This window comes from Malaya genurostris, chromosome 3 (assembly GCF_030247185.1).
Source record: "Malaya genurostris strain Urasoe2022 chromosome 3, Malgen_1.1, whole genome shotgun sequence".
NCBI classification, from domain to species: Eukaryota; Metazoa; Arthropoda; class Insecta; order Diptera; family Culicidae; genus Malaya; species Malaya genurostris.
Genome location: NC_080572.1, coordinates 74840830 through 74867154, shown reverse-complemented (window position 1 = coordinate 74867154; position 26325 = coordinate 74840830). Strand labels below are relative to the sequence as shown.

Here is a 26325-nt window from a genome sequence, read left to right as displayed (position 1 = left end):
TAAAAACATTTGTATAAATGGACTATAAACATTTATTGAATAGTGTTAGTCGGTTATAAAAAGTTTTCCGTTTTTCGTTTGGTTTGGTTTACTAGACCAAGCTTCATCGTATATTGGGACGATCGTGTGGAACATAACTTCTTAAATAGAGGAAGGCAGCCAAATTATTTTATTTTGGGGCTTAGGCCATTGTATGGGTAAGTAATCAAGGAATCTCAGAAGTCATTGAGTCCGTTATATACAATATTTTCAACGGGAATTATACGCAGTCATAGCAACTAATTTCAATCATTCAGCGGAAGTTTTGTTTATTTGTTTAGATTATTCATAACTAAGATAAGAAGGAAATATCACATGACTGTGAATCGTCATGTGCCATTGAGAGCCAATTTGTATACATTAGCTTGTGCGTGATATTACTCGTTCAGAAGGCAACAAGCCGTGACTTTTTAATGTTTGACATCGTTGTTCGATGAGAGATAACGCTGATAATGCAACCCACTGCCAGTTAAAAAGAGATCCGCCTGATTTTTTTTGTTTGAATGTGTTTCTTTGAATGTTATCTTACAGTACAAAATCAAATTCATAGGTTTCGTCATTTGCTTAATAGGTATGACCTGAATTTAGTAGATGCCATTCAGTAATATTTTCAATGTCAATTGAAGATATAGTATTGGTGGTATTTTCATTCAATAAAGTAAGCGCTTTTGAATAACATAAGGACAGCTTTCTTATCAGAAAAGGAATCAAAATTGTAATAATTTTTAATTTTTGTTTTCTTTATAGGGGTGCAAATTAGAAACTCAAGAAAAATACACGTAGAAATGTGGTCAGGCTTTGAACAATTACAGCTCAGTCAATTTTATATCAATTATTGATATTATGCCACTATTCGATTGGAAATATTTCTACGTATTGATTTGAATGTTCATAGTCATGTATTTTGAATTGTATATCATTGTAATGTTGATTAATAGCTAGCAGTGTCCTATTTTGTCTCCAAAAAAATCTCCGGCATACTGGATTTCCCTGCCATAGTCGACGGTTTTGAAGGAGTAAGCGATATATCAAAGGGAAAGCATCGCTCTGATTGGTCAATCGATGCTAAAGCGAAGCTGTTGGAAGCACGCGAATCTATAAATATAAGCAAAAATATAGCTCACGTTTCAGTCCTACGAGTAGCATGCTGGAGGTAGGTTGTTGCTAGACAGCAAGACAAAAAGTGCCATAAAACAATTTGAAGTTTTAATTGGTATGCTCTGATCTTGTGCTATGCAAGTTCGCCTGAATTTCCATGTTATGTCGTTTCGCCTGAGATATTGACAACTACCCCAGGATAAATTTGGAGTGCATAAGATTAATTTCCAATTTATATAAGATGAACTCGATTGATAAGAAAAAGTTTATCGCTTCAACCGAAATCGCAGAAACGCTATAAAAATAACTGGCTGCATACAAAGTTGAACACAAGCTTGGAGATGAGAAGCTTAAATATCGATATCCGTTTCGCAAGCTTGAATATCGATATCAGTATCGTGTACAAACATATAATTGCATACATTTCGCGTGTACGGTTTTGGTTCCTAATAAAGTTCAATCTAAGCAGACTCTTGTGCATTTGCGAATTCAAAAGTGTGACGATTGATTGATCTATTTGATTGTAGATCATTAGAAATTTTGGTTGCCTGGTTCCACATCAATGGCTCGAACAACCCCATGGGGCTGATCCTTGTAGTGTAAAACTGTATTAACCCATTATAACCTAGGGGTTCCCAAATTTTAACCAAATAAGCAGATATCATCAATACCATCATATTTTATGTTGAAGATGTTGGAAAATGCCAAATCACTATTAAAAAGACGAGTGGATAATGTCAGAGACATAACTGGATGTCGTGAATACGAAAACAACTGACATGTTCCATAACACTTCCGAATATCAATTAGTTGATCAATTGTATGAAATTGTATGTAGAATTGGAAACGATGCACCTAAACTAAAGTACAGATTAGTTACATTTAACATTCTGAAACACAAATATTATGAAATAACCAGTATAGTTCTTTATAATGAAATAATGGTGGCTCTGAAAAGAACCTTTTATGAAAGCGTTTGTAGTGGACAGTGATGAGTTGAATTGGAACTCCGATGGATGCCGCTGACTTCCGTCATCTAATTCCAGACTGAACTGTTGTCCGTGGGTGCGATACTGATATGGTTGGTGTAGGTGTAGCGTTTACAACCGATTATAATATTCCAATAAAGAAAACATTAATTCACTGGGTTGATCAATGATACAATAGACCTAATTTATTGAACGAAATTATCAATATGCTACAGGGATTCGTTTATAGCGTTCAGAAGGGTCAAATTGCGTAATTCTCTACGACATTAAACTCTGGAACATTTTTCGCAAAAACAAAGAAGGCTTCACTTGATCTCGATTACTGTGAACTTCACACAGCGAAAAGTGCACAAATCTAAACAAGCTGTTCTAGATTTGCACTAAACTGAAGATATTTACCTTCGATTTGCGAACAACAAATCCTAATAGTTCTTTAGAAAACTTTTGAGCCATTAGAACGGCATATTTTGCGTAATGCTCTCCACCGTTGTTTTTTCTTCAATGCAAATGACTGGCAGCTCTGACGTAATCGCTCTTGTCGGAAGCGAAACTAGCTTTGCAAACGACACAAAATACATCTGCTCGCAGTGGCGATAGAATCCAAACTGATCCAATTTTTGATAAGAGCTTTCTTCTTACGTGATTTCGTTTGTAGCTTTTTCACTAATGGGGGGTCCTAACGACTATAAAAGTAGCCGCATACAGAATTTTAATGTCGATTATTTCATTTCGGATTTGCATAATTTATTGAAAGAAGCTATCAATATGCTGTAGGGATTCGTTTCTAGCATTCAGAAGGACCAAATTGAGGAACTCACTACGATATTCAACACATTTCGGAAGATTTTTCTCGAACGATTTGTTGTACAGCAGCAAATATTTTGTTCTCTTCCTCAGGTGATTGGCTGGTGTTGACATGGGTCAAATGAGACAGGTTTTTCAATAGTGTACTATTGAAATACTTCAATGCTTTTGCTATACACGTTTAAGTTGAAAAATTTCGATTCTATTGGTAGTTAGATTATATAAATCCTTTCACAAATCACTGAGCTATGAGCTTTAAAAACACGAGCAAGGCAAACGCGCCTTATGGATTATCCTCTTTGATACTCGTTTATACCAAACATTTCAGAAAAGTTTAATTTTGAATTATTTGAGATTATGTCACACAACTGAAAATTTTATCATAAAATTGTGATCATATTTCCGATGGCGTGTAGCAAAAATTATGTTGATTCGTTAGATACAACAAGAGATATTCACGATCATAAACTTATCACTCTCTCAGAGGGTTAATTGTGAAAAGGCACTCCATAGTAAAGTAAGTCGTATTCACGACAAAATCTTTTCCAAACGAATTTATCCTATGTATGATATATCATACGCTGGGACAATACAGTAGCAACAAAATTATAAGAGATATGCCTATATATTGAGTGGTATTTATGTATACGATTCAATTTCTTTTAAATAGTACCGATAGAAGTACTATCAGAGATGAAGGCACAATATAAATAGAAATATTTGATGCGTTTCGTCCAAAATATACCTTCGTTTCGGGTTTTAGTGGATTGTTATTAATTATAAAATTATTTGTATATAATGTACTGTAAGCTGCAATAAACAACTTTATTTGTCGATGCTTTTCATTCAGCCTACCTGAGTTCGATTCCCAACCCCGCACACAGGGTCAGAAGGAATTTCTGGCCCGAAGTGGTGAATGACTGTAAGGTTAAAATCGAAAAACAAAAAAAAACTTCGTTTGTTTCCATTTCTTCATTTTTAAGAAAATGGATTATCTATTTGTGTTTGTATGATGTTTGAGATATTTGTACGATTTGTTGGGAATATCATAAGCTCATTTGATAGTGTTTCCAATGTTTAATAAGTTTTGGAGGTATTCATACTTACTCTTCTAAGTTAGCGTTCTACTTCATATTCACGTGCTCGTCAAATCTTAAAGGGTCCCTATCCTTATCACTAATTTTTTCAGCCATGTTTTTGAATATTCCACATTTTGAAGATATAACAAAATGATGGCAAGAGATTTTCGAAAGACTACAACTAATCATAAAATTTTGATGCTCGAGTTTATCGGTTTACGATATGCTTTGGAAAAAAATATTACTGTATTATCCCACCGTATGATATATCATACGATCAAATGTTAACAACAATTTGTTTATTGTTTAATATATATTTTTGAAATTTCACTTCTGAAATAACTTATTTGAATCTTTGGCAATGGTTTATCAAAAGATGGACGTTTTATCTTTTGGTTTCGAACATAAGATTCACACGAATATGTGGCTTTACTTTCCTTTGGTGATTTGTGTGAACTTTGCAAGGTTATAATACAAATAAAATGTTGACACATGAAAATAATTTTAATATACAAAGAAATTAGAAGCGTAAACTATCAACTAGTGCTCTAGTAAAGCTGTTAGGTATAAAACTTCTAAAGTAAACATGCATTAAAATATAGGAAGTTTTGCGTATGATATATCATACGCTAGGACATAATGGGTTAAACCCGATTATGTTGATGATAAAAAAAACAGTTTTTATTCAGGGATCAGCCTAATTTTGTTCTAAGGCACTAACCTGTTTTTAATATGTTTACGTTTCGTCTTTGACTCATCATTGCACAACAGTCTATATTGAACAGTTATGCCATCTAGCAGTTCAACATAATTCGTAAAGTATCTGCTATTTGCAGAACCCTGTTTTGTTTTGCACCAAAGTGCCATGTCTATACTGACGCGAAGAATTTTTAATAAATAAATAATTGCCAACGGAAGATGCAGTGATCTCAATTTATTCCATAGATTTGTAGTAACCTTGAATTTGACCTTAAATATACAGAACAGGTTCCTGTTTTGTAATTTGATTCCAAAGCAAATGTGATTGAAAACCGTTACTAAACAATCGTAGAACCGTTCAGTTCTCAGAAACGTATACGCACGAAAAGACCGAAATTAGCATTTTGGCGAAAAAATTAGTTGATTTTCTGATTTTAGTTAGTTAGTTTTTGAGACAACTAAAAAAAATTTACTTTTGCTAATTTAGATTTTTTTAATTTTTAATTTAATTAATAATAATAATAAAATATTTGTTGAAATGGCTATTTTTTAGTTGAATTCACCAAATAGACGTGCTGTCATTTCTTAGCTAAGGCACACTTCATTTCCATTCAACTAATTTTTAGTTGAATTAGAGAACTAAAACGTTGTTTTCAACCAACATAAATGGTTGAATTGGCTTCTGCAATTTGCAGCTATATGGCGCGCTCTGTCAGCGAAAAAACGATAACACTGTAATGACTACTAGCCACTAGATGGTACACTACTAACGAAAAGAATTTTTCAGTCGCGGTTGTTTTTTCTATATTGGCAGGTATAAATACGATGTTGTATTGGAGAAAAATACATAAACGAAACATAAATTTCTTTTTAAAAAATTTTCTTCTAAAACGCTGTTTTCTTCATTCGACTTCGAGAAATAGACTCTCTCACTGAAAACTTTGAGCACTCGGAAAACAAAAACCGAATACAAGTAGTATACCGGACGGCGTAGCCCGGAAGGTTGGAAGATACAAAAAACATCATTTGACATATACAATTAGATTGCCGAAACTCACTTCACTGTTCCGCATAAAAACATTATTACGCACAATCGATTCAAATGCGCACAATTTCTGGATAAATACACTTTTCACTAAGAGTTTACGGCATTTTTGTACATCGGTTTAAAAATTTAAATATGGATATATCGTAACACATGCGTAAAACTTCTAAACAATTTGCAAGCAGTTTTAACAAGACTGTCCTTTTTAGATTTTCAATGGATTGTTTTGCTTTAACACTTCTCGTGAGTTTTTGGCTAATAAACTTGTTAATAAAACCACAAATCTCCAAATATCAAGGGGAACGTGCCATTTGAGCCAATTTGTTCTGTCCTTCAGTAATGATGGTGATAGATAAATAGAAACAAATTTTTTGATTTTAATAACAAAATTAGTTGTCAATGAGAATTTCGTGTTGGATTGAAATATTGCTGGTTTTTGTCCAGGATATTCGCCAACTAAACACATTTTCTAAAAATTAGAGTTTTTTCCAGCAAAGTAAATTCTCAATTTTAACTAATTTTATAGTTATTTTGGAAATTTTCTTGTTAAAATCAACTAATTCAAAAACAGTAATACGAATTAGGCGCAGAGCTAATTTCGGTCGTTCCGTGCGTTGAGACGATGGAGTATCAATAGTGTCTATCTTTTATCTCCAAGTCGCCCGCATTGAGGACTTTGGAGATTATTTCTATTATTGCAATATTGTTGCATGTGTTATCTTGTACGTCGAAAGTATGATATCCGCGTAAAAACCCTGTTTTTATTACAAATAAAGACGCAATCGTGAGTCGTTAATTGGACCTTATTGTGGTTGTAAAGTCAATCAGAGAGGTATCGACGAACGTCCGATACATTTGCTATCGGTTGTCAACAATCATGAGATTGGGACTGGTAACGGGAATTATTGCAATTCAATTATCGATATGATTTGAAGCGCAAGATCTGATTGCCTCCAATGCTGAAATTATCAAAAAAATTGAAATTATTTTAGTAGAAGTTACCTTTTATAAATTCGTTATCGAAACAAACAAACACTTATTTTTAATGTTTCGTCATTGATTCATCGGTGCATTAGCAGTTCATGTTGAACTGCAATGGCACCTCGCAGTTCAATTAATCCAAGTAGACGATTTTTGATAGAATTTAGTCGGTTATTAGCAAAGACATTGCGCTTCGGTGTAAAGTAAGCTAATTTTTGGTTAAATTGTAATGGTTTGTTAACCTGGTCCAACTGAAAAAGATGTATTTATTGAACATGTGAGTTTTCTTCATTTAAATTGAAGGTTGGTTGAGAACGGCTTGCTTGATTTTAGCTTCCAGCATTATATCTCCATCATAACTTTAATGTCATCTTTTGGTTTTTCCTTCTTCATCATGGAAAGAATCCGAACGTGACGTATGACATGAAACAAGTTGTTATTTTCATGGCTAGTTAAATCCGCTTCACCATCCACATTATACTTTTCTAACGATGATTCACCACAACGATCAATATCGAAACAAATTAGCGCTTGAGCGTAGTTCGGCAATATGTTTTGCTTTTTGAAGCTTTCAGCCCACACCATCATCACGTGACACGACAGTCTCCAGCGTCATTGATTGGGTTATTGCACCACGACCATTCGGTATCAAATATCGACTACCCTCGCGTCGCAAGGTCCTCTCCACTGCTTTTCGATTTTCTGATAAACCCGTGTGGGCAGTAGGAACAGAAAAATGTTATTAGGGAATCTCGAAATAATGTTATATGAACGATACTGACCTCGTTTGTATTTGCGTGTTACACTGATATTCCTAGCCTCAATTCTTGCTTCAGGGTATGGATTTCTGCTTAGAGTTTTGCGGCATGGAATCAACTCCTTATTAGTAGCTTCTTCTGAAATATTTTTCACCATTACTTCAATTCATCTTGAATCAAATCTCTCGACTAATGTTCAAAATTTCACTGTCGTCGAAAATGTAATTTACAAGATTTAAGATACAACAAAGACATTTACCATTTTCAGGTCATGATAATTGCGTGAATAATTTCTTCTTATAGCTAAAATTTGACAGTCGAATAATTATTTACTCCATTGTCAAACATAACCCTGCTCAAGAGGACGGTTGTTTGTAATAGTTCGATAGTTATTTTCAGCTTATAGCTAAAGACTGTCCCAGAAAGTATGGACGCACTTTGATTTCGCTGTAAATAATTCACAAAATTCAAATTCAAATTTTGATATACTGATAATATTAGACTACAACAACAGAATATTATTCTCAACATTTGCTACTTAGCCATTGTAGACTAGCTGGCGCACCTTCTTGCGAACGTTCCTCATTAAATTCCGTAAAGACTTCTTGGCGACAGAGATGTCTATCTCCTCGAAGAGCAAGCAAAATTTCTCCCCTCGCACTGACAACTTCAACGAGAGCTCTTCTCTTTCACATTTATACACCACTGTTGTGTAAAGTGTGCACGCATCATGAGTGCGTTTGTTTATTTCCTTTTACCTTTTCCACTGAATCGCACCAAAGTGCTAGAGCATTAGCTAATAAATTCTCTGAGGTGGATGCAGATACTTTCACAGAGGTGTACACGCCGGTGAACACTCTGCTGTATGGGTTTCGTAGATGAAGCGTGGACACGCAAAATCAGCAAAATAAAACAATTTATCGTAAAATTTTCGGTTTTCCTTGCAAATTTTTCATAGCAAGGCCAGATCTACTCTCTATTAATTGAAGTTCACCGAAGTGTTCGCTCACCATCACGCGCCAGTGGTCACTTAGGTGTATTTAGACGAGAGCGCGTGTGAGCGATTCATGCGAAGAGAATGTGTTTCACTCGCGCCAACTGCTTTAACCACAAGCACACACTCAAATGCTGTCTATTCGACACTGAGAAGAAGTGCGCTTTCCTCTTTGTGCGGTGCTTCGTTTTTTTCATCCTCGGTGTGGCAAAAATCTGACTCTAGCGTTTATCACTCTGGTGAAATGCCATCTCTGCTTGGCGACACACGCTTTGACACTTTTTTCCAATCTTTTTCGAACTGTTGAATGGTTTCGGCTGCCGAGACATGTTTCCTAAGATATGCCTTCGTTAATGCCCAAAATTCCTCAATTGGTCGAAGTTGTGGGCAATTTGGTGGATTCATGTCTTTTGGGACGAAAGTGACATTTTTGGTAGTATACCATTTTACCGTTGATTTCGAGTAGTGGCAAGAAACAAGATCTAACCAGAAGACAACAGGATCTTTGTGGCTTCGAATCATGGGTAGAAGTCGTTTTAGTAAACATTCCTTGATGTATATTTCGCTGTTCATTGAAGCAGTGGTGATGAAGGGTTACGAAATCTTACCGGAGCTACAAATTGCTTGCCAGACCATAGCTTTCTTACCAAATTTTTCGACTTCAATCGATGTCTCGGACTAGTTTAACACTTGCCCTTCTCGCACCGTATAATATTGTGGTCCCGGCAAGGATTTGTAATCGAGTTTCACGTAGGTTTCGTCGTCCATGATTATGCAGTTCAAATTTCCAGCAAGAATCGTATTGTACAGCTTTCGAACCCTCGGCCCGATCGATGCTTCTTGTTTCGGACTACGTTTTGGTTGTTTCTGCTTCTTATAGGTTCGAAGATTCAAACGTTCTTTAGCACGAAGAACCTTTGACATTGACGAACTGAAACCTCCTTCTTTTGCTCGAACGCCTTCAGTATACGTTTATCCAACTGAGGGTTAGCAGGATCTTTTTTTCGACCCGTTTTCGGTTTATCCTCAAACGTGTTATCCTCACCGAACTTCCTGATTGCATTTCGCACGGCTTTTTCACTTATTCCTTTCATTTTTGCTATCTTTCTCAGTGACAGTCCGCGTTCTGTGCACCATTTGTACACAATTTTTCGACGTTGTTCTGCTGAAAGTCCACGCATTTCGAAACAAACTAATGAAAACGAATAAACAACTGCACAAGTGGTTAGAGAAGAGTGTAAACAACAGCGTCAGCCATGAAAATTGACATATTCTGAACCATTGCGAAATGGCAAAGGTTTTTGGTTGCTTCCATACTTTCTGGGACAGTCTTTGGAACCAGAACAGTTCAGTGTGTTCAGCAGTTGTAAAGTAGAAATATCGAATGGAAGATGAATAATAGAACTTAAACGAACGGTCTTCAATCAAATTGACCTCTCCGACCGTGCAAAACAAATGGTTCGCTATGCTGAAGACGTGTGTCAAGTTTCATCCAAATCGGATCATATGAAGTCTGATGACTTGATGATGATTCTGGAATTGATGTATTAGCAAAAGAGTAATGTCATTTTCACGGGTTACTAGGTAAAGGCATTCCAAATTTGTATGGAGATTTCATCATTAATGCCCTTACACTTTCATGAAAAGTTACACTGTCCATACTCGCATATCAGTCCCATATCGATTTTCGCCAATTTTGAGTTAGCTTGAGGAATGAAATTTATCCTCAATATACTCTCAGAAATTGCAATAAGAGTTGAAGGTTTTTTCAGTAAAATGTGAAAAAAATATCAACTCATGTCTGTACCATATGCAAAGAACCCGCATATCAGTCCCATTCAGTGCTAATTTCAAAAATTTCATTTGTTGCAATATATGAATAGCAGGCGCGTATACAGGGGGGGGTTTTAGGGGTTCAAACCCCCCCCCCCCGAAACAAAAAATTATAACCCATGGGAAACATTGTGATATAAATTGTACATGTGTTGATTTATCACCATGTTCTAAAACCCCCCCCCGAAAATTTTCTCTGGCTACGCGCCTGATGAATAGCAAAGGTGTATTACCGATATTTCATGTAATAATACCATGATTTAGCATTAGGTAGCAAAACAAATAAAAAAAAAATCAGAAATAAAATTTTGATCGTCTTTTTCTCGACATGACGATTTTCTATTTAGGACTGATATGCAAGTATGGGCAGTACATTACTTGGTAAAAATGACATTACTGATCCACGTGTAAGATCCCCTTATAGATATATACAGCTCTATCTCTAGTCCCTTCTGAGGCAGGTAACTATACTATCGATTTTCGACAAGACCCGCTACCAACTGACAAGCACGATTATTATTCAGACAACTTTTATTTCCTAGGTGTTTTTCTATGTCAAGATCAAGTTTTTTTTGTGCTATATAACTTGGCAAAACAAAATGCAGCTGTACACCAAGGGGTTTATTATTTCAACAATTGTTTACCGACATTTTCAGGTTTTAAATAGAACTTGTTACTGTAACTATAGCTATAGCAACAAAACTGTTTACATCGGTAGAGATATTTCACCGTTGCATATTCTCCGACAGAAGAAAATGCATGTTTTGATAATAGTTACTCATGATTAACATTGACAGTGAATTAACCTTGAAAAGTTTTGATATACAGCCGTTGGATGTAAGCTATAAGCTTATGTATTTTGTAATTTAGTAATTTAATGAATAAGTGTTCATGAAGATTGTAATTAGTAACAAATATGCAATCGTTGAAGAAATAAACTTCAACCCAACTCCGATTTCTAGTAACTCGGAACGTATCGCGCACACATCCAGTACCATATGAAATATCATTCGTATACAACACACGCATAAAAACCAGATGTTTTGTTTTACGTGGAATAGTTCAAGGTGTATAGGTTTCTACGATAGCAGTGATGATTCATTCATGAGCAATTTTCGTGTTTTGCCCATATTCTCTCTTTTTACTCATTTACTCACGTGTTTCACTTTAGATTCACTCTCTCTCTCTCCTCCATATGGTTTTATTCCATTGCAATGGAATTTGTTGCTATGATTGCAGGCACGCTCGTGGGATGCGTTACTGGCGTTACTTATACTGTAGTTCACGTTGGACTAATTTACCATTTGAACTCTATTCGCAGAGCGTGAAAAAACAACATCAATAAAAGGGGACGAACCGGGCCTGACTGGTAAAGTGCAGGGCCGGAGCGATCTTAACGGAGCAGTCGCTATTTCATTCACTAGCGTCGAACGTCAGGATGGCGCCTACGTACCAACCGTTGGCCGCTGGGGCAACGAATGGCCAAGTTGACTCGCCGTCGTACACAGCGAACTTCCACTGGTCCAACAATTGGGCCACGGGCACGGTCAATCCACCCGACGATTGACCGACCCTGAATGTCACAAACACAATGTGACGGACACGAAACCGGGCGCTGTCCCTGGTGGTAGTACTGGTCTCGGATGGACACTCGACGAGGACAACTACAACCTTGTCAAGTTTGGTCAGATCAATGGAGCGTGGCCGATTGATTCGCCGCTACCACTACCAAAATGGTCTCCCAAACTGGTTGAACCATACGTCATCGACAAAGTGTGGCAGTATGAGGATTTGATAGGTCTGATTGAAACGAAACTACAGCGGATGTTGGAAGAAACTCATTACAATACAGCAAACAATTTTGTGGATTTTCACAAGGCATATCGCGGCACTCACAGTGCCATCCCGGATCTTAGAACACATTTCCAGAACTACTTGATACCGATCAACCGTCGGCATCACATGTGCGTCAGTTTAGGAATGGAAATTGTTTCAAGGTAAGCTTGCATTGCATATTTGAAAAAGAAAAGTTCTCAAATTTATTTTCTCCCCAATAGATTAGCAGAACATCACCCTCAAATAGCCGAACACTTCTATCTGGTATCGTGCGAGGAAGCGGTGGAGGAGTACGAATCGTATGTCAACCATTGCGAGGAAAAAAACATCGAGTTTGCGGGTCCAACATTGGAGAAGGAGCATGCAATGGTGGCCATGAAAGTCGTGGTCGGAGGGCGAGAAGGTGTGCTAATACTCGATCCGGGCTATCACGTGGCACGCGCTGTTACTGTAATGAAAGATCAAAATTATCCACATACCGGCTGGTTCACACAATCTGATGAACCACACTGCAAACGAGAGTACTGCTACGAAATAAGTAATCACTGTGCGAACTATATCACCTGGACAGAACGTATGACACGCTCCGGCAAGCAGCAGTACGAGATGTCCGTAATTTATATGGAGCGACCCTATCGAACGGCGATTGACGTTACGGTTCGCAGAAATTTGGTGTACAATTTCCGTTCGCTACTGTCGCGAGATGCCAAGGGCCGTGTCTGCGCCGGGTTGTATTTCCCGGTTATTCTGAATTCAGCTGATGCGCAAGTGACGCTCTTCTACGACGGTGTTAACGATACACAAGTGAAGCAGAAATTTAAATTCTCATATTTTAAAGATTCCCAAAAAGTAACAGCTACTATTAATGAATACTCAACATTCATTATAACAATGTTAATGTTTTTTTTTCAGATCCCGGAGAACATAATGACTCATCTAAAAAATCTGGCACCCCAACTACGCATCGAACTGAATGAACTAGCAAGTCTGATGGGCGATCTGACGGAAGCTGTGCAGGATGTTGATTTTGTAAAGCAAGTGCTGGATATCAATAACAGTATCAACGAAATGTCTGCTGACAACTGAAAAATTTAAATTTTTGCTTTGTTAAAACACATCACAAAATCAATACACAAACACAACACAGCACGAACACTGAAACAAATTCTATAATACCGCATATCAATGATTACTTGCTGATAGCAAACATACGCATTAATTTCCAATTCATTCCTGTATCGGTTGATGGCTCAACCTGTATCTTCATCATATATCTAACCGCATTATATATGAATAGGAATCTAGTACAGTTAATTGATATACCTATAAAACACTAGAAAATACTAGACATCTTGCATGATGAAAACAGCAGCTAGAAATTCCAACACCACACGAGCAACACAATATCAATTCAAACATCTTATAGTATGTAATCAGTTTCAATATCTCGGGAAAAGGGGTCTTTATGTAATTTCTTGCTAGAATTTGTATATGTTAAAATACACACATACACTGCAACGCTTCGACGTGACATTGGACAACATAACATTGAACTGTAATTGCTATGTTTTATCTATTTGACTCTGCAGAATAAATATGTAGACGGTGTTTTTATTTCAATAAATATTTCTATTTGGAACAGCTTGACAAATATGTTTATTTAAAATTAAATTCTCAACACAAATAGGTCTATTGTTAAAAAAATTTTAAATTTTGGTCTACGTGGTTTATGAACGGTCCCATACCAAGTATGACATTTTCGAAGGGTTCCAAAATACACGAGCTCGGAAGAAACGTCCATTAGGCTGCTTCTTTTTTTTCTCTGTCATTATTGCTGTGTTCATTCGTCATTGTTCGAATAGAAATTTTCATCACAGTGTTGGTATGTGCCATGTACATGTTTTGTATTGGTGTTGGTGTCAACTTGTTTGTTTGTTTGTTACGCCTGAGGAAAGAGTATTCGGACATCGTAATTTAACGTGTTTTGATCGCTCTGTGTTAATTACTGAGCTTTAAACCAATTTTTCATAAATTAGAAATATTTCTGAACCAAAAATCACATATTTTCAGGGCCATGCAATTTTAATAAATTAAATCTCAGATTTGCAAAGATCATCTATTCTAAATCCATAATATAATTTTATTTCCAAAGGACCTTTCATGCATAAATATTTCTATAGCAGTAATCCAAAACATCAAGAATTGATTAAATTTTGAGTAAAATTCTGATATTTTCTAAATAAAGCTTTGGAAGCCTTGTTGTAGGTTATAGGACTATTTTACCAGTGGTCATCTCATTAGTAAATTCACCATATTATTCTGCCGATCAATCGACTTTTAATCAATGAATTGTTCAAAAAAGTCGGATACAATACTTTAGCTCAAAAATTGTTTAATACTGAAAATAATTCATTCTTACTAATGGTTTTCGTATAAGAGATTAGTCTATTTATGAAATAAAGTGATAGAAACAAATCAAATATAGAATAAACGAAGAAAGGTGCAGTACCCAGTAAGAAATGTAAGCCGTAATTATTCGTAAATGGACGTTTCGACATTTTATCAATGAACATTTGATGATTACTATAATTTATACGTATCGCATTCAACTCATCAGTGTGTCAGCAGTTTATGGTGAACTGCTAACGGTTCAATATAAACCGCTGAGCAGACGTAAAGTATTTGCAAATCACTTATTTGCACTGAAGTGTCATGTCTATCCTGACGTACCGAAAGAGCAAAACAAATTGACGGCATACTGGCCGTCAACAGATTGTAGTCATTCAGGGGTTTGGTACCTCATGTGTACCGGCATCTGGCATCGTTGTTCCCCACTGATGTGTCACTTACTTCTTCAAAACCATCGTCTCTGTTTGGGAAGTCAGCACTCGAAATACGACACTGTAGACACTGTTTCTTTGGAAGAATGTCTTCTTAAAAATGTTCCTTCAGGAAAGAGTTCTTTTGACAATAAAATTATATTATGGACTTAGAATAGATGATTTTTATTGCTAAGTGATGAATATTTGCAAATATGAGATTTGGATAGTTATGCTAATTGCATTATTATACTTTTCCATCACAATGCAAACACAGAGAACAGACGACCAAACCAAACCAAAGATGTGTAAAGCATGCAAGTGAAAATCTCTTAAGTCGCTTTCGCTTGATGCCAAACCTAACCCAGTTTCCACTCTAACTGCTGTTAAACCGTTTGTTTGAAGCCACGCATGAATGACCATTGAATGAAAGCTCGGACGCAGGAGCGCACTTGCATGTGCCTGGCAGATTTTGTCCTAGACGACGGGCAGCGTCTGCCAGAATGTTTTGCCGGAATTTTGGCAGAATTCCGGCAAGAGTCTGGCAACAATGCAACAACCATTTCCGCCTAGTGGTCATACACGGTTCTGTTTCTGCCGGATTTGTGCTATACAATACTGAAAGAATCGTTTTAAATCGGTTCTTCATTTTTAGCACCTTTGGTTTCATTTTTTCCATTAGAAGTTTAAACGAAAGGCAATAACATAGCTTTTGCACTACCGAACATGATATGCAAAGCTTCATATCTCAATATACCAGTATTTTCATTTCATTGACTTGGTCTCAAGATTCGTTTTCATTTTTGGATGTACATGTAGGATTGACGAATAAAGTAGAACAGTAAAAATGAAGGTAAAGCGATCTTGCAAGACGTCACTTTGCGATATCGCTTGCAAAATTCTGACAGTTGTCAGAATTTCTTACAAGCGGAAGCCTACCCAAGTAACAATTTTTGTTACGCTAGCTTGTTTGTGACTAGTTTGCAACCAGATATTTGAGTGATTGTTACTAATATCTAACCACTTGCATGACTCAAAAAGCGCAGTTTCTACTAGTTGTTAGGTCGGCTAAAAATAAGTTGTCGTTACGTTGTAATGTCATACTGAAAGAACTTATTTTTTCATAACTTGAAAATAACTTGTTTTCAATTAAACTAGTTGAAACTTAGTCACCATCCACATTATAAACATTGAATGAATACAGAACACTTTTCTATCATCAATAAAAAAACAGAAGAGTACTTTAAATCACAAACTTGATACAAGGTACAAATTTCACAACGATTTTCAAACTGTCGAGCGGAATTAAATTTTACTTAACTGTTTTTTATGCGCCTTCAATCAATCTGTTTATAAAGATATAACAAAAAAACAGGAAAATAACACTATGTTCAGAATGCTCAAAATTATTCCAAGTAGAGTGATTTCTCATCATTTTTAAATCATATATCATAAGAATTATAATATTATCACAATCGATGTTCAATCCCTATATTATTTTCTTCGTGTTTATGACAGTGCATAGAACAAAAATGACTATTCTGCCTTTCACTATTGTCGGCAAAAAGTAGTTTTGAAACAAGTATTATCCTGGTTTTATTTATGTTTTATACACTTCTTGAGACTCCATATTGTGTTTGCCATATTCGAGCCAACAAAAGTTGTTTTGTTTGCATTTTCGTTATCATAACGTTGGGAAAACCTACCGATAACTATCTGAATCAATGAAGAAATTATATGTTATAATCTTATAATATCTAAGTTATTACTATATCAATTCACAGTAACGATTTACATATACGCTTACGTATTTATAATGATTTCGCAACGGAAAATGAACCTTTTTTCAACTAGTAGCTAAAAGCATAGCTGTGATTAAAGATATGTTAGAATCAAGTAACGATAACTTACAAATGATAGTTAGTTCAATGTTTACGTTATAAAGAAACACTGCTGTCACCTTGTTTTAACCAGTATAACATAAAAAACATGTTCGTGCTCTTGTTGCAACACAGTTGGGTTAAGTGGTATCAAAACTAGTTACGGGTTGCTACTATTGAAGTCAAATAAACTTATTTTCAACTAGTAGCTAGAAGCATTGTTGTGATTAAAGATATGTTTGGATTAAGTAACGATAGCTTGTAAATTATATTTAATTCAATATGACACAAAGATGTTATTATTGGAAACCTAATTAACTATTTCGTAACTAGTTATGTTATGATGAAACATTGCTGTCACCATGTTTTAACCAGTATAACATAAAAAACATATTCGTGCTCTTGTTGCAACATAGTTTGGACTTTGTCGTATCAGAACTAGTTGCGGATTGCTACTTGGGTATAAGCAATCGCAGAGCTGCTCGAAGCGCGTCTATAGGCGAGTTGCTACTTGGTAATCACTTTGCCAAATAACCGTGAAATTTCTTACATATTGGAAACTCTACTTGGATGTCTGTTCTCTGTGATGCAAGGTCTTTTGATACTTGAATAGATTCTCACAAACCTTCTGTCTCCAGAGCTTTCCTGAAGATTTTCGGAACGGTTTTCATGTTCATCGAATATTCAAACAAAATTGAGTAGAGACATTCCATGTAACAAAATTTTCCATGCCATGTATTTTTAATTGTATATCAATGAAATGTTGATTAATAGCTAGCAGTGTCCTATTTTGTCTGCGAAAAATTTCCGACATGCTGGATTTCCCTGCCATAGACGACGGTTTTGAAGGAGTAAGCGACATATCAAAGGGAAAGCATCGCTCTGATTGGTCAATCGCAGCTGTTGGAAGCACTCGAATCTATAAATATAAGCGAAATTATAGCTAACGTTTCAGTCCTACGAGTAGCATGCTAGATGTAGGTTGTTGCTAGACAGCAAGACAAAAAGTGCCATAAAACGATTTGAAGCTTTAATTGGTATGCTCTGATCTTGTGTCATGCAATTTCGGATGAAATTCCATGTTATGTCGTTTCGTCTGAGAAATTGACAACTACCCCAGGATAAATTTGGAGTGCATAAGATTAATTTCCAATTTATATAAGATGAACTCGATTGATAATGAGAAAAAGTTTATCGCTTCAACCGAAATCGCAGAATGGTTGTAATGGTAGAGAAACGCTATAAAAATAACTGCTTGCATACAAAACTTGAACACAAGCTTGGCGAAGAGAAGCTTAAATGTGTACAAACATATAATTGCATACATTTGGACTATTTTTGTAATTTCGTCGGCTACAGAACAAATACAAATCACGACAAATATATTCTTGGTTCGCATGTTCGATTTTGGTTCCTAATAAAGTTCAATCTAAGCAGACTCTCGTGCATTTGCGAATTCAAAAGTGTGACGATTGATTGAACTGTTTGATTGTAGGTCATTAGAAATTTTGGTTGCCTTGTTCCACATCAATGGCTCGAACAACCCCATGGGGCTGATCCTTGTAGTTTTTTTTATCCTAGATGATATCGATTCTGAACGAATACAAAGTTGGAACTCTGGATCTGTTTGAGACTCACTTTTCAAAATCTGTAAAGAAATGTCCAAGTAGTTCGAGTCTGTCGCTTGCGATGCATTCTCCAATCCAAGAAAAATGAGTAGAAAGAACCAAGGAAAAAAAAATTAATTAATTTGATTTAGTTTTAATTCATTTACAAAGAATTTTTGGGGAATCCAGAATTCAGAAATGAAGAAATTCAAATCAACTAGCAGGATAAATTGTAATCTATGACCACGAGTTCAAGAAAAACTGAACCATAGTTGACGAGGTTATATTTTGGCATAATCAATAAGTTACAAACAATCATCAGGAACTGTGCATATTCACTCTGCCTAAACAGAATTTACTGTAAGCAGTTTTAATCTAATTCTGGCTTAATTTCGTTATTCACATGCTGATATTTATTGCTGTAGACATAATTGAAAACTGCGTTTTGGATTTCCATGCGGCACAACATTTTCATTTCAGGTGATAGTTTCCTTACGTGCGGTAAGAGGCTGTCGAAGAATGCTTCGTCTTCATCCCTCTCGTGTTTTTCATTGACCTTTAGTTCCAGAAGTTTCAGTTTCTTATTTTTGCTATCGATAGTCTCTGTTTCTTCATTGAGATGTTTACGAAATCTCTTCGTCGATGTCGGCATGCCTACAAGAAGATCAATATCCTCTCCGATCTGTTGCGTTGCATTTTTATTACTGTATTTCACTGTAGTCGCCAAATCTTCTTTGGAGTCCGTATTTTTCTGCGGGTTTGTGCCAAGTGAGGAAAACGAAGTTTTTCTCTGTCTTATTGAGTCTTTCAAGAAAAGCATGCTTTTGAAATGTGACCATCCGGTATAGGAATCATATTCGGCATTCGATAATCGCGCTTCTCCAGATTTAGCTGCTGGAATTTTTCTCCATTCTATTCGAAACTGATCCCGTAGGTACTTCCACTTCTTTTTCGCTTGCTCACCTGTAACCCAAGTACAAAATGGTTATTACTTCATGAATAAACATTTCATGATTCAACACAATTCCGGTTCTTTGAAAACTGGTACATTTTTTTGCATAAAGGTTTCATTATGAATGGGCGAAGTTATGTTTTTTGCAATATTCAATTATAGTTAAAATTCTGTTAGATCGTGAGAAGCATTTGAAAGTTGTGCTATTTTCTGAATTATGTTAGAGTGCTTGACATGCTAGCATATTAGAATCCGATGAACGAAAGATTAACAAGAATATTTCCGGTTCGTAGTCAAATACTTAAACTAATGAAAGTGGAAGAATTTTATTGATCCATTTTTTATACATCTACTACTACAAATGATGCGTTCAATAACTGCTACCAAAACCCGCAAAAAATAGTCTAATTGGGTCGAAGAACAAGATCTTGATTGTCAATTGATTATGCTCAGTTCGCATACACATCTCATCCAAGTCAGTCAATAAAACAAAACCGCTTACGTTCGGGACAGAAGAAACCAAGTACAGTATTGTGTAGTGAACAATAGAACGACAGCAATCTACAGCAACTAGCAACGAAATCAACAACAATACCACGGCAATGGATGACGAGACGAACCACGAACAAACTGCCCCTCAATCCTCGCAGGAGGAAAATGGAAGCTCCTCTCCCCCTAGAAAAAGGATGACAACGAGATCCAATACAAAAAGAAATTTTATCTGAAAACTCAGCTAAATCGGCCACGTAAAGCTTGTACGCAAATAGGCCTGAATAAAATATCTTTTAAATAAAAAAATTCTGATTTTGACTTCAAACATTCTTGCTTACCTTTTTTACTTATAGATTTAAGAACTTTTAACTTAGTATTAAGCCCCTGAATCTTTACAGTCCATCTTTAATCTCACGATTATGTATATATCTACTCCAAATTTTTATAAGAACTACTATCAAATCGATCGTTAATATATAATTTAGATAGAAATCGTATGTGAACGAGTACTAATTTTATCATTATTATGACAGAGAAAACATTTCGTTTTTTTACTGTTATGACTAACTTTTACAAGCACCGAATCATCCGAAATTAATTTCAATAATAAATAATCGGGATATAGTTCCCAATTTCTATTATATTGATTGTTGTGTGAAAGAGCAGTGCAACCAAGATAAGTTTTACATATGATGATAAACTCTTACTTGTTACGTTCATATTCGAAGCCACTTCTTTCCATAGTTTTTCCACTATGATTCTGTTGCGATAACTTTTATGTTGTTGATTCCACAGTGGTGGATGTGAAAAAACTTCACTTATCAAAAATTCAGGATCTATTTCCATCTAGATTTTTATTCATTCGGTTTGTGCTTGAGTAGTAATGCTGACATTTCAAAACAGAAAGGATGAATGGTGACAACATTCTTGCTTTACCTGCTTTCAAACGCTTCGAGCTCACTCTCACTCATGCACTCGTTTCTCGCTTCTCGCAAACCAATGTCAACTTTCAGTTCGCGTCAGCTTCTCGCAGCATTCACTCTTGGCCGCCCTACTGCCGTTTTCGGAAACGGCTTTCTAATCGTTTAGGAACTAATGACAATAAGGACGAAGATTCAGGTATCCGTTTGCTGGCTTTACCAGTCGAAAGCGTGTTAGCGCTCTCGGTATCAATGTTTTGATTGGCGCGCTTTCGCTTTCATATGTTCAATCAGGGAAAAGTTCACATAGAAATGTATAAAACAAAAACGTGAATTAATCAAGCTTTTCATTGAATTCTATTTTAGAGACTAACATTGTTAAATTCTTCCTAGCGATGGATTGAATACGAACTTTTTATGATTACGTGTAGAACTACTGATACCGCTTCAGTCAAGATATGATCATTCAGGGACAACAGCAACACTGAAGTAATACTTATTAGGACATTTCACAAAAAATCTATATGGCGCAGTATGTGTAAACAGGATTATACTATATTTAACTTACAAGTAAGGACATTTCTTTGAACGATTTAAATTATACGAATATATAGCATGAAGCAAAAACTTCATGTAAAATCATACGGATTGTGTATAGCTTTCGGAAAAGTATGTCTTCTCCTTTTTTCGCAATGAACGAAAAAATGCATGAAAAACAGGGCTATGAGTTCGTCGGGTAGCGCTTTAATTGATAGAATTGTAGACACCCCGAATTACAATTATCTCGTATGTATTCCCGTGCTTACCATTGCAGTACAAATTCACTTAGATCTCTAACTTCTTATGAACGAGTGTATTTTCCCCAAATGTGCAGCATGAAAACGGACGCGATGAATAGAAGAGACATCACCAGAACTGGAACTGGACCACTAAAAAAAGAATACAAATTATAGGCAGTTTCCATAAATCGTTTTCGGTAGTTGGTAATCATTGCTTAAAACGATTTCTCTTGGATATAAATTTTGTACTATCATGGTAGAATCATATTTTCAACTTACACCTTGATACCGGGCGAGTCATCCGTGTAAAAACGCCACATTCCACCGGATCCGGTTCCCGTGTTGCGATTCCTTGCTGCGGTCGCGGTGGTGGTAGTCTTTCGTTGCTTTAGATTACTAGAACCTCCTGCGCTAGCCCGTGGTGCTGACGATGGTTTCGTAGGTGAGCGACTTCCGCTTCCGACAGAGGTGGAACTAGCTGGTGCAGGCTGGAAGATCGGAACAGGTTTGTCATAACTGATAGTGCTTACTATTGAACCTTCAAATATTCACCATTGTTTTAACTATTTGTTCACAGAAAAACTTAAGCCCTATATATTGTAATGATCCTAGAGCACTAATAAACTAACACTACACGAACTGCGGACCGAATGAAGATTGCCAATGCTTTAGCAACTTCGAAATGCAAGCTGTACTCTCCGTGACCACTTTCTGCTATCTAAATCCACGTATCGAAGAAACCACTACACGTCGCAAGCAAACGTCAATAAAATGAACCACGTCTACTGACAGCTGTCATGTTCACGGCTGCCAGCAAGGATGCCAGGTCATTTTTTCAAAAAAAGTTGTGCCCGTTTTCCGCACCATAATAGTTCAACATCAATTTGGTGAGCAAAAAAAAAAAGGTCTCACTACCAACACGCTCTGTACCTTTTTCCTCAGTCGCTCTGTACTTTTTGGTGCTAAACTGTGCTCGATTTCAAAAATCTGTGAAAATCTGTGATTTATTCCAGAATCTAAGAAAATCTGTGATCATTTTCAGAAATCTGTGGAAATCTTTGTCATTTTTAAAATCTGTGCAGAAAATTGAAAATCTGTGAAACACAGATTAATCTGTGAACCTGGCATCCCTAGCTGCCAGTGATCGTGGGTGAACGGGTGAACATCAGCAAGCTATTCGAGCTCACCAGTAGGTGCTGCTGTATCTAGGGATGTCGGAAATTTCGAATTACTCGATTATTCAATAATTTTGAAACTAATCGATTGAAATTTATTCGATTATCTGGGTTATTAATCGATTACTCGATTATTCGTTCGATTATTACTATGGGATTTTTTAAATTATTCGATTAGCTCAATAATCGAATATTAGTTTTAAGCTATTCGATTAAATATTACTCGATTATCTGGGTTATTAATCGATTACTCGATCAATCGATCGATATTACGACATCCCTAGCTGTATCAAAGAAAGCTGTGCTGTTTGCTAAGCTTAACGCTTCTTTTATGAAAAGTTCAATTTGAATTCGCCGCTACAAAGCTCATGGGTGCAGTGGTTTCTACCTTTCGGTAGAGATGGGCAATTCGTACGCAAATGGTTCTGAAGATCTAGTTCTTCTAAAAGAATTAGACAGTTGTAAAAAAATTCGTCCTGTGGAAGAATGGATGGACTAAATCGTAAATATCACGAGTTGTACTAAACGCAACAAAAAAATAACTTTTTCTCCATGTATTCACAAATATGATCAGCAACTTATGTATTCCGTACCAAAATTTTGCAACTGGATTCGAAGCCTGTTCTATATTTCGTTTTCAGTTTTTGAATTCAGTTTCAGTTTCTGAACACTGATACTGTATTTTGGTTCTGGTGTAGATAAATAAATGATGCAAAAAGTATTCAACAGCTGAAAATATGGGAACATCGGATAAAGATAATAGAATTAAGATGATGTGTACGAGTCACAACCGATTAGGATGACATTAAAAATACAATCTTCAAACTTATTTATAAATCCATTCAATTTTCAAAAATACACAGCAATTCGTTTGTCACCATCTAGGATTTCTAAATTAAGGCTAGGAAATAATTTTGCATTCGATTCATAAACTTATTTATCAAATCTGTCTCGAAAATACAAATTTCATAGCGTTGTGAAAGTATATTTTTGCCTTTCTCATATAGAAAGGTTATGCAATCACTGTGAAAACCGACTTTTGAACCTAGGCCCGGAGGGCCGAGTGTCATATACCGTCCGACTCAGTTCGTCGAGATCACAAAATGTCTGTGTGTGTATGTATTTATGGCTGTGTGTGACAAATAATGTCACTCAATTTTCTCAGAGATGCCTGAACCGATTTTCACAAACTTGGATTCAAATGAAAGATCTTGAGGTCCCATACAAAGTTCCTGAGTTTCATATGGATCCGGCTTCCGGTTCCGGAATTACAGGGTGATATGCAACAAAAAAAGGAAAAAAATAGTCACACACGTTTCTGAAAAATGGCTGAATCGATTTTCACAAACTTCATTTGGATCCAACTTCCGGTTCCGGAATTACAAGGAAATATGTTAAAATTTATGAAAAAATATGCAACCAATCTTCTCGATAATTTCTTGACCAATTTTCACGAACTAAGAAGGAAATAAAAGGTCTTGAGACTCTTTAAAAAGTCCCCGAAAAGTTGATCCAGATCCGACTTCCGGTTTCGGCATTACAGTGCGATTAGTGAATATTTTTAATTTCATGAGTATTTTTTCACTAGCGATGGCGAAACGAGGTGCACATTTTTATAAAACTTACTGATAAATTGATCTAGTTGACGGATCTTATTAGTAAGTGAATTTATAAATTTACTTTGAAACTACTAGTCCCCGGTTTCCGCTTCCGAAAGTACCGACAATAGTGAAGAAAATCTCCAAAAACGGAACTCCCGTCGATTTCTCAGCGACGGTTAAGCCGTTTTTCATGATTCATTATTCAAATTAAAGCTCCCATTGTCTTTAAACATACTGTGCAATTTCATCCTGATCCGACTTCCGGCGAATGACAGCAATGTTAAAACCTCTATAATCGAAAAAAAAATGACGATACAAAACTCATTCTACTAACAGCTCAAACAAAAATTTAGTGATACAAAACTGGTACGCGACGGTACGTGCGGCTTTGCTCCATTCACAGAGTCCTATGTTCAATTTCGTATAGCGTGCAGGGTTGCCACATTAAAACTTATATTTTCAGGTGAAAAATATGTAAATTTCTAATCCTTTTATTCAATTTGTACCTACTTGTTAGTGTTATTACAAGATCATGATAACGATGCTTTTCAATAAAAGTGCACTTATTGGCTTTCTCATATAGAAAGTTTTTACAATATGTTCTATATAATTCGACACAGTTAATCGAGCTGAGCAATGTATGTGTCTGTGTGTGAGTATGTGTCAAACAATGTCACTCATAGAAAAAATCTCGTAGTCCCGTAGGTTGCTATTGAATTCCACACCGTCATTAAGAGCGACGAAGGTTAAAATTCTTCTAGATTTGGCTTAAAACTGATTCAATTCGTAGGCTACATTAGTTACTTACTAAACGAACCGACTTTGGCTATACTGGTTCCAAGATCCTGGTTCCAGAAGTACCAGAAGTAGTGGTCAAAAAGTTGAATACGAGGCTCACTCTATTTTTTTAGATTGATTAGAGAATTGATCGATTTCCACAAACAGACTCAAAAAAAAGTTCCTACAGTCTCATAGGTTGCTGTTTAATTTCATCCGGGTCCGGTTTCCGGTTCCAGAACCATAGGGTAAAGAGTGTTTAATAATTTAGTGCAAGAAAATAAAGAAAAATTCTTATCAACTTGACATAACTGTTTAGAATTTGAAAAGGTTATGTTAGTTTATACCCAAAGAAAGTTTCTTATTTTATTCAAGATTGAAAAAAAAATTGTTCACAAAATCTTCGGGTGATATTTTCGAAAATATAAGTAATATGACAAAGGCATCGTTACACCACTAGGTGGATTAAAACAGGTTTTTTTTTTATTATTAAAGTTTTGAAACTTTGCTTTGCCGAGCCGTAGTTGGTTTTTGAAATGTATAAACGGTTACTGTTCCGTTTCACGGTGATGGTTTTAGAACTGAAAAGTAGAATTTGTAGCAGAATTTCACAAAGAATCTGAAAATGCAACTCAAAATTATAATATTTTAGCCAAAACAACCAAAACTTGAAAAAGTTTACATAAACTTTCCGCATTTTTTTATTGCTTGTGCTCTGCTGTTTCGTATTGAGGTGGTGTGAGAAATGCACGGTTGAATCGGTAGCATTATATCGTGAGCAATAATTACATATCAAATAATGACGCGAATTTATGCTGCATTGGGTTTATTTTCTAAGTAACTGTCATTTATAATGCTGAAAATGTCCAACCCTGTTGAGCTGAACGCATTGATGTTGCTGAAGCAATAATGCTTGGCTGTGTAATTTTTATAGCAAAACAAAAACTTCAACCTTGACAGACTATTGAATGAAATGAATACAACCAAGTATTATCGTTCATGTAGAATATTTGAAAATATAACTTTTATATAACCTGTGATACAAACATCGTGACCTGGTGAACTACTGGCAAAGATATCGAAAATACTTGAATGTTCTCTTGTTTTCAATCGTTCTTTCGAAAAAGAATACATGCTTGCTACTAAACTCAGGTATATGCATGGTTGG

At 35.9% G+C, this 26325-nt stretch overlaps 3 protein-coding genes across 5 annotated transcripts; 1 reads left to right on the top strand and 2 right to left on the bottom strand.

The window, feature by feature from the left end:
* Window positions 1-7208: 7208 nt before the first annotated feature.
* Window positions 7209-20912, bottom strand: LOC131434828 (transcription factor Adf-1-like). 3 transcript variants are annotated; one of them, XR_009230405.1, is made up of 4 exons: window positions 20613-20912; window positions 18801-19424; window positions 7517-7630; window positions 7209-7436 (listed from the first exon to the last, which is right to left on the bottom strand). XR_009230405.1 is itself a non-coding variant. In XM_058602001.1 (3 exons), the coding sequence occupies exons 1-2, from the start codon at window positions 20749-20751 to the stop codon at window positions 18832-18834; spliced, it is 732 nt and encodes a 243-aa protein (XP_058457984.1). In that variant the 5' UTR covers window positions 20752-20912; the 3' UTR covers window positions 7209-7630; window positions 18801-18831. The 3 variants fall into 3 exon arrangements, 2 of the variants coding, with proteins under 2 accessions (XP_058457984.1, XP_058457985.1); XM_058602001.1 differs by having other exon boundaries at window positions 7209-7630; XM_058602002.1 differs by lacking the exons at window positions 7209-7436; window positions 7517-7630 and having other exon boundaries at window positions 18780-19424; window positions 20613-20911.
* LOC131434829 (uncharacterized) lies at window positions 11812-13806 on the top strand. The gene is made up of 3 exons (XM_058602003.1): window positions 11812-12316; window positions 12377-13004; window positions 13068-13806. Exons 1-3 carry the CDS (start codon window positions 12144-12146, stop codon window positions 13239-13241), a joined length of 975 nt encoding a protein of 324 aa, XP_058457986.1. The 5' UTR covers window positions 11812-12143; the 3' UTR covers window positions 13242-13806.
* A 448-nt stretch (window positions 20913-21360) lies between the features above and the next one.
* Window positions 21361-22360, bottom strand: LOC131434827 (protein transport protein Sec61 subunit beta). Its single transcript, XM_058602000.1, has 3 exons — window positions 22157-22360; window positions 21884-22092; window positions 21361-21754 (listed from the first exon to the last, which is right to left on the bottom strand). Exons 1-3 carry the CDS (start codon window positions 22157-22159, stop codon window positions 21667-21669), a joined length of 300 nt encoding a protein of 99 aa, XP_058457983.1. The 5' UTR covers window positions 22160-22360; the 3' UTR covers window positions 21361-21666.
* Between the last annotated feature and the right edge of the window lie 3965 nt (window positions 22361-26325).